The 9518-nt window shown below is 41.4% G+C and overlaps 3 protein-coding genes across 3 annotated transcripts; 2 read left to right on the forward strand and 1 right to left on the reverse strand.

The window, feature by feature from the left end:
• Positions 1-3101, reverse strand: EAF02_010862 (uncharacterized protein; the record flags this gene model as incomplete). Its single annotated transcript, XM_038906910.1, has 4 exons — positions 1-1346; positions 1399-1569; positions 1622-2131; positions 2384-3101. Coding segments are annotated over 4 exons (2745 nt in total), but the record flags the coding sequence as incomplete, so codon positions are not given.
• Positions 3102-6680: 3579 nt separating this feature from the next.
• On the forward strand, positions 6681-7606 carry EAF02_010863 (uncharacterized protein; the record flags this gene model as incomplete). Its single annotated transcript, XM_038906911.1, has 2 exons — positions 6681-7232; positions 7571-7606. 2 exons carry the CDS (start codon positions 6681-6683, stop codon positions 7604-7606), a joined length of 588 nt encoding a protein of 195 aa, XP_038753201.1.
• Positions 7607-8719: 1113 nt separating this feature from the next.
• On the forward strand, positions 8720-9229 carry EAF02_010864 (uncharacterized protein; the record flags this gene model as incomplete). Its single annotated transcript, XM_038906912.1, has 1 exon — positions 8720-9229. One exon carries the CDS (start codon positions 8720-8722, stop codon positions 9227-9229), a length of 510 nt encoding a protein of 169 aa, XP_038753202.1.
• Positions 9230-9518: the final 289 nt, after the last annotated feature.

Raw genomic sequence — 9518 nt, forward strand, 5'->3', positions numbered from 1 at the left:
CATAACAATCAGATCTCTTTCAACTCCGACGGCAATGTTAGATTCAAACATTAAATTCTTTCGTTCGGCGGCAAATCCCAACATTTTGCTAACATCTCGTACCACAACCGACAAAGAGAATTGGACTTCTTCAATGTCTAATCGGCCAGATTCAACCTTTGAGAAATCCAAAATATCGTTAATAACTGTGAGAAGTGCGTTCGCAGAACGTTGGATGTTTTCAGCACACTCTTGTTGTTCTTCATCGAGATTCATATCAGTCAGAAGCTCGGCCATTCCAATTACACCCGCAATGGGTGTTCTGATTTCGTGACTCATGTTGGCGAGGAACTGACTCTTCAAACGACTTGCTTCTTTGGCAGCGGCTTCGTTGGCGAGAAGTCTTGTATTCTCTCTTTCTTGCATCTGGAGGTCGTTTTCTCGATCCTTGATCTCTGTGATATCCATAGATAATCCAATTACACCATCAATGAACGCTTCATTGATGTGGCCGCCCCCGTCTTTCTTACCTAGAACGGGAACGAATTTTGTTCGATACCATCTATTGTCGATCACGTGTTCCTGCATATCTTCCATTGTCTTTCCAGTCAATATATCCTCAATTGGTTGTAGTGAAGAAGGAATCATGTCATGTCGTTGCCTTTGATTATTGGGGTGCGAAAAGACTTCATAGACATTCCTTCCAATATAATCACTTCCCTTAGCTTTACCACTACCGGCCACACTCTCATCGCTAGATCCTACATCGCTGTCAAGATCCCATATGAAAGAGCCTTCGAGGAGATTGATTTTACGATGTCGATCCACTGAGAACAGTGTGACTTGAGCATGTGTAATGACGGACAGTAATTGTTGACGAAGTCGTTTAGCTTCGAATCTCGACATGACAGCTTCATGGATATCCGTGCATGTTCCATACCATTTTTGGATTTTGCCAGTATCTTTATTTCTCATACAAACAGCTCGTCCGAGCATCCATCGCCATTCTCCATCATATTTTCTGCAACGGTATTCGGTGGTATAGGGATCGCCAGTCTCTAGACAATGCAGCCAGCGCTTCTTTGTCAACGCCATGTCATCTGGATGGAATGGCAATTTCCAGCCCTCACCCAGAGATTCTTCAGCAGTTAAGCCTGTGTAGTCATACCATCGCTGACTAAACCAGTCATGCATGCCATCGGGAGTGGTGGTCCAAATGAGTTGTGGCATACTGTCACAAATTATTTGGAATCTCTGCTCATCAGCCTCTTTTATTTCGGCAATCTGTTGTGTCACAGCTGTGATATCCCTACAAGTAACAATGCCAGCCAAAAACTCGCCAGTATCTGGATCTCGAACTGCTTCTCCTGCACAAAGGGTCAACTACATTTCGTGTTGTTCTTGAGGGCCTCTTCATACCTAAACAATCATATAGAATCTTTTCCCCAGTATCAGGGTCATACACCCCGAGCAAGCGGCTAGAAAACGGTGTTTGTGTTCTGACGAGAACTGAGATGGGATATTCTGCCGGATCTAGAGCCTCTGTAAAATCATGATTATAGCAATGCCACTTTTGAACCAAATCAAACCCTATGGGATTGTTAGCATTGCCATTGAAACATCAAGAGTTGCACAATTATACCAGTTTTAACGGTTGACATGTCGGCCTCCCTCGCAAACAGTCTCCTTGCAGCTTTATTCGGTATCGTCAAGCTTTCATCCTTCCACATGGCCAGAATAGGAACTTCTGTGTTATCCAACAGTGCATCTTTTAACACAATTACTTTCTGTAGGATTGACGGGGCTCCTGATTTATTGACGCGAGATGGAGGACCCAAAGGTGGAAACGGAGAAGATGACATGGGTGCATTCGTAGGACTAGTAATCGCAGAAGAGCCACTAGATCCCTGACTTGAATCATGATTGGAACCATGTTCAGAGCTTGCGGATGATGGGTTTGAACGTGATAGAGTGCTTGAAGATTTGGAGCCATTACTAGAACCTATTTTGAACTTCGGGTTGTGAATCTTTCTCGAGCTTCGCTTCGGGCTAGGTAGTCCAGATTGATTAGTTTCAGTACTCGTGAAGGTCAAGAGAAAGTATTTTTCATCTTCGATCTCGAAAATACTAATGATCATCTTGGCATAAGAATCTGTATTCTGTTTAGCTCGATATTCCACGTACGACGTAGTGATCGAAGTGAATCTGGTAAATAGAGGAAGAATGTTTCTGAGCTGACTGTACTGATATGACAATTCTGCTCAAAGTGTCCGAGAAAAAGTATTGGACATCAAAGCCAACATCCGGTCGTCATGTTTAAATAACGAGCAGTAAAATGGTCTTCAGAAGAAGCCTGAAAAGACATCAAAATGCATGGAGCAAAAAATGTCGCAAGAATACTTACGTCTATCTGCCATTTTCTTAGCCGTCCGTCCTGCAAAAGTGGATGCTGTGATCGACCCAGCTGTGATGACAACTTCCACTACCGCATCATGAACCATGGATGTCTTCTTCTCAGCGTTCGTCGCAAATCGATTTTGAGGATCGGCTCTTTCTGCAGTTGGTGTCACATCTCCTTCACATTCCGAAGACACCGTTTCTTGTGCATTGGCATGGACATTGATTTCGTCGCCCAGACTGTCCAAGAACAAATCCCAGGTAACCCATACCGGCTTGAGATCTGACATCATGTCAATACCCAGTTGGGCAAGAGTTTGACCTTTGTATCGTTCCGCCGGTTGTTGGTCTTCTTCTGCTTCACTTTCGCCATCATTTACACTCAGTAGCCTCGCTGAGGCTTCGTTCGCGAGAACCACCGTTTTGGAGCCATTCAAGACAATTACAGGGTATGGCAGATAGTGTATAGCCGAAAATGCTACATCAGCAGGTGAAACCATTCCCGGTATGTGTAGATGCAAATTGCTACTCTGACCGGATCCTCGTCGCCCATTCATGTATTCCTGGGCTTTCAAAGCATCCAATCCATCAATTTGCCCCGGAGGCATATGTAAAGGTGACATCGGTCGCTCATAGTCTGATACTGGGGTGCCTTTCGCGGTTTCATTTGGCGATACCAGGGGAGGAGGGAGGTCGATGTGGGTAGGGTGGTTGTCGACAGCCATGATTGAATAAGGACTCGGCGCGATGTTTGTTTGTGGTTTCTTCAAGATATCCAAACTTCCCCCAATCTCGCGATCCCATCCGATATTCTCGTCGAGTGTATGTATTCACTCTTCGCAGATTTTTCGTGGTTTAACGCCGCTAAGACGTCATTTTGTTGATAATAGGTGGTAGAATAGGGATTTTGAGGCTGTCGCCACGTCAATCTGAGACGACTATCAATTGATTCAATCGTGCACACAATTAGGTACCTAGGTATAGAGTCTGGTTTCGAAAAGATGATATTCGCAAGGACGGATAGATTAGATTGATAGGTAAATTCATTTGATCAAGGAGGAAAAAGGAAACAAAATTTCACATATGAGTTTGTTCGCTGGGTGGTTGGATGGCTGAATCCGGATTTTGAAAATGGACTAAAACGGCGTTAGAGCAAGCTTGATGCTTTTTTATCGACCTAGACTCGAGACTAGAAGGATTTGGAACAGAAGGAAAAAAAAATAGCGGAGAAGAGAAATGGAGTAAAAGATTTAGGACAGTTGATCATTTTCATTTGCTCGAGTCATATATATGTACATTGTGCCTTTTATCGTATCGACTGAGATTTGCTGTATATCCTTGTTTTGAATAGCTGGTACACATCAATTTGGGTATATACTCTGTGTTCTGAGTGAAGTCTGAGTGAGTCTGAGTTGAACATCATCTCCAGCCAGATTGAAGTGAAGTTTGGTGATGAAGAGTGAAGAAAGCCATAAAATCATTACCCACCTGCCTAGTCCGTACTTAGACACCCAGACGCCTAGACAGATAATCTAGATTCTAGATTAAGAACTTTGTAACCTACTCACCTGGATCCCTTGACCTTGTGTACAGATACAAAGGGCCAATATACTGCACAGTCTCGAGACAGTCAAGCATCTGTTGAACATATACATACGTGTACGAGTATACACACATACACATACAGACATACCGACCTACCTCGGTATCTATGATTTCGGTTTTTACGAGAATGACTTGAGATTTAATAAGGTTTGATTATCAGATCCGTTTTCATCGTGTAGTGGGTGGCCATGCCAAAAAGTCAAAGCGAGTGATGAATGAATGTGTGGGTAGGTATGTGTGGTGTAATACCGGTAGCTCGTGTTCCTTGACCCTCCTTCTTGACCCTCCTTCTTGACCCTCCTTCTTGACCCTCCTTGACCCTCCTTCTCGAGTTGAAAGAAGCCATCAGCCTCTCACCTCCGTCTATCAGTCTCTCAGTCTCTCGAGAATACCTCGGATCCCGGTCGATAACCTGTACGCTGTGATCAAACGTGATAACTGTACGAAACGTCCCATCACTTCTTTTCACCAGTGTGAAAATGGCTACAATAATGTGCGTAGTACCCGCCCTCACTACGGTAGATCATGTGAAATTGATCCATGCAAGCAAGCAAGCATAAAGAAATCGAAATTTTTGAGTTGCCGAAAGGGTCTCAAAGAGGAGAGGATCGAAGAGGGTCGAGAGGGTCAAGAGGGCCAAGAGGGTCTCTCTACCAAGTACGAAAGAGGGGTCCACAGTGTTGATCGGTCGGGTATTTATTTTGATTAATATTATGTGGGTGGGAATCTACAAAGTCGTGGAAGCCGAGGAAGCATAGAAATCTCAGCAGCGATGTGAATCATGTGATGGATACTATTGATACTGGTATTGATGATCCTGTGGAGAAAGGGCTCCCTAGTACCCGGTAGCTTGTCTATCATATCTCAATCTAATCTAGGGATGTGTAAGGGTATCTTCTAAAAGGTCCCTTCAAATTCCTGGTGTACTGGGTACGTATTAGATAAGCAAGCATTGAATGGCCTTGGAATGAAGTGGGGGTTGTTTAGCATCGCTCGAGGTGGCGAGGTATGTTTGTTATCCATCTTTACGAGGTACCGGTACCGGTAGATGTTTGTACCAATTTATATGGATTATATTTACCAGGTGAGGATTGAAACTTGATTCCATGGTGTTATAAGAACTGTCACACTCCCACATAGAAATTTAGTAGGTACATAGTAGTGAGTGCTCTATCATTCCAAAAGTAGGTAACCTTAGATAATATTATCTAATATATCACGTGATACCTACTTAAGGTCATCAATGGAAAGGTAAAGGATGCTTGAAGGGTGAAGGCTAAGTCGGTTACCCTACTTTCGGGCCACCAGGGTTTGGGCCACCCTTTCACACCAAAAACCACTTTTTAGGCTTATTAATATCTCTATCAATATATAATATAATTTGATAAAAATTTATATACATATAATTTAGATTGATTTAAGCTTATTCTGAATTCTTAGATTTTTAGGATTTTTCTGTATTGAGATCTAGAGCTTTAAAATATCGATTTTTTAATTTGTATGGGAATCACATACAAATGGAAAAAGTGTATAAAATCTTTAATAACTGGTTAATAAAAATTGCTAAAAATAAATTATTAAATTTTATCATAAATTTATAGTATATTTTATTTAGAAGATTCAGAAAAAATAGAAATCTTTTTATAAATAAATATTTAAAAGGGTACCCTCAAAATGACAGGGATTATTTATACTATTCTAAACTCACTGTATACTATATCTCTATATCTATTAATTTTTTTTAATTTTTTTTTTGAATTTCTATATAGATTTGAATTCAAAACTTTCAAAAAGATATACAGTTTTCTTTTAATAGTTGTTATTAAAAAGTTATTAAAGATTTTATAAAAATTTCAAATTTGTATGTGATTCCCATATAAATTAAAAAATCGATATTTTGAAGCTTTAGATCTCAATACAGAAAAATCCTAAAAATCTAAAAATTTCAGAATAAGTTTAAAACGATCTGAATTATATATATATATAAATTTTCAATGTATTCTATTCATAAATAAGAAAGTTAGAAATTCCATTTTTTGGTATGAAAAGTGATCGAAAAGTGGCCCAAAACAGGGGTGGCCCGAAAGCGACCTTAATGGCTAATGCTCATGGCTCATGGCTCATGGCTGATGGCTGATGGCTGAAGCACAACCTACTACCCCGCGCTCCTTCCCCTTCAGGACCACCAGAACCCTACCTCATGATTATGTCATCTCAATTCCAGCTTCACCAGCTTCAAAAGTCTCAATTTCGATAAGAACTGGCCCCACTGCTGCTCTCAATAATCAAGTCACGCAAGGCATCAACAAGACAACAGGGACATGTTCCACGACATGGCATTGCTGCAAATATGTTGGCGTTTCAATGCTCATGATTCTCCAATGATCTACTACATCTTATTTTCCTTCGTCCACCTCTTTTTTTAATATGCATTATGCATAATATTCGAACCACAAGAGCGAACTCGGTCAGCTAGCTATCTGCCCAGTTAAAATCAAGAGGTTCAATGAACCACGGCCTTCGACTGATTGGATTGTGTATTATCGTATTTAGCCTGCCTGAGGATGAGACTGCTATCTGCAACGTCTGCCTCTGCAGTCACAGCCTTGGACACATTCGAAAGATAACATTTGCTATATTTTACTTTCACGACTAATAAATTGGAATCAGTTCTTTGGTCTCAAAGGCTCATCTTCAGCATGCCTCCATTCAGTTATGCTAGCTTACCTCCACTCGATTCGAGCACTATTCGCCTAATTTCTCTTATGCCCAGTAGAAACGAAACCGCTGCTCTACAAGGCCAACTTCACAACTATTCTCTCCAAGATTCGGACAAAGAAACCTATTTATACGAAGCTTTGTCGTACGTATGGGGTGGCTTCGATGATCCTCTACATTGTATCTATATAGATGGGGGTTCTCTCTCCACCACAGCGAATCTGCATGCAGCCTTGCTACGTCTTCGAAATCACACTCTTGAACGAGTCATATGGGTAGATGCTCTCTGCATCAATCAGCAAGATGATCAAGAGAAAGGTCTCCAGATTCAATTGATGCCGAGGATCTATGGCCAAGCAGCCCAGGTCATTGTTTATTTCGGAGAAGCTGCGGATGACAGTGATATGGCTCTTGAGAGCATACGAGTTGCAGCAGATGATGAGAACGAACAGCCTACAAATTCATTGGCCAGCAACAAGAACCAAGAGTCAATCCTCAGGTTACTTAAAAGACCATGGTTTCAGCGCATCTGGGTATGTAAGTTTACAGTTAACGATATATCTGAAAGCGGAAGCTGGGAGTAGCGAACTACCTGTGGAATTTCTCATCCTTCCAAGGTGTTTTGTTTGTTTGGATGTATCGAATTATTCCAATAGTCTCAATATTCCAAGCCCTGAGTCAACCGAAGATCCCAATTAGTTTATATTTTCCAAATTGGTTAGACATCTGAGCTCTTTTGAATTTCCTGAGCGAATTGATTTTCGAAAGTGGTTTAATCATAGAAAAACCATCGAAAAGCATCAAGGGATTTCAATTGTTGGAAACTCTCACTATGGAGGAATACTCGAAGAAGCTAACAGGAAAATTGTAGGTTCTCCAGGAGGTCGGCTTGGCTCGAAGTATCTGATTATCTGTGTTCAGTGGAAATGAACGGGTATACGTTCTGTTCGGGTGTTAGCAAGCTGGAACGTTGGCTAAAAAAATTATTCGAATTTACAAAGTGGTGATCCGTCCAACGATCCACTTGATAAGAGATCAATTTTCCGTCCAAAGTACAACTCGAGTTTACTAGGCGATCTCTCTCTAGGTGAGCTGATTGATATGTATAATAACCACAAAGCCACAGTACGTCACGATAAGGTGTATGCCTTACTTGGTATGTGCTCTGATCATTTGAGCTCCACACTGGCTTATTGCCCGATTACACGATTCCATAGGAGACACTTTTTCGACGCCTTGTCAATTTCATCCTTCACCAAAGTGTGTCTATAGAGGCTTGGGATGACAGGGAAGCGGCCGTAATCAAGAGTAGTGGTTATGTTCTAGGGCATGTATCCTCGATAAGGAATGGCATAAATCGATATCCTGGACAGTATATAGAAGTTACATTCAACAACAGACCACTATGGTTTCAGTACTACAAGAATTATGGGGCACATTGGACACTCCAGCTTCTGCAGAATCCATTCGAAAAAACGATGTTATCTGCCTTCTAGAAGGAGCTTCAAACCCAACTATTGTTAGAGCATTCGAAGATCATTTTGGTATCATCATGATTGCAGTCAATCTACGCCAACAATCACATAAACATAGCTCTTTTCAATTGTCTATGTCCTCGACACCTGATTACTCGCATGAATTTCTACTTGTGTGGCAATGGGATTAATTCCGGGACAACATTCTTCGTCACTTCAATTGCCACAAATGGAGATCAATTCTGTAGTTCCGGACTACTTGAAGACTAATACGATCAAAGCAATGAGATCATTTGAAGTAGCACTGATCCTAAAAGACACTGGGGACCTTCTTATGGCAGAAGCTAAGCTTAAAAAAGATATTCAAAAATGCGAGGAACTGTTTGGAATAGACGATATACATATCTTATCATTACAAGAGGTACTTGCGTCAATATGCTGGAGCTCTAATCGGTGGAAGATGGCCGAAAAACCTGCTTTTGGAGGTGATAAGGGCCAGACAAGATCTCCAAGCCAAATGCCATCAAGATACTTTAAATAGTAAAATGGAACTTGCAAAGGCTTATATAGACGAAGAAGTCCTTTCCAGGCCGTCCAGAGCCGAACAATTGCGGGGTTTCAGGACAGAATTGTTGGAAGCAATCAAAAGTAATAGTTGCATCGAAGAAAGGGCTATGGTACAAGCAGCAGAGCACCTCGATGAAAGAATGTTCAAACTTTTGCTCTGCCTCGGAAGGGATAGCGTTTCAGTCACAAAAGATTTAGTGAAGGCCATATCCAAACCCATAAGAGGCGATGGAAAGATGGTTATCCTATTGGAAGAAAGAGGAATGGACAGCGAGATGACAGAAGAGATGGTACAATTCATCGCCAAGAATTGTGGCCGGAATGCAATGAGGTCATTGATGAAGAAACGCAGCGCTGATTTGAAGATTAACAGCGAATTGTTGAAGGGACGATCGCCGAGGACGGGAAAGCTGTGGAAAAGATGGAATCGCTGCTCGATGCAAGAGGCGCGGATATATGTGTTGATACCGGATCGTTGGCGACTATAGCGCGAATGCATTATCCGACATTCCTGCGATCATGGATTTGAATACTAAAAAAACAGGGGCAAATATAGCCATTTACAGAGGAGACTATGATCGCAGCAGTGGGTAATATATATCACGGAGAAAAGATTATTAGAAAGCTATTTGCAAAACAAGGGGCGAATATAACCGATATCCCTACATCTTGCACAACCCTATATCTTGCACAACCCTATATCTTGCACACTTTTATTTATCAAAACAAAAATAGATTATAAATCGAAATATTATTATAATCATCTCAAAATTATTT

Source organism: Botrytis sinoallii (genome assembly GCF_014898435.1).
Source record: "Botrytis sinoallii strain Bc 23 chromosome Unknown BSIN_028, whole genome shotgun sequence".
Taxonomy (NCBI): domain Eukaryota; kingdom Fungi; phylum Ascomycota; class Leotiomycetes; order Helotiales; family Sclerotiniaceae; genus Botrytis; species Botrytis sinoallii.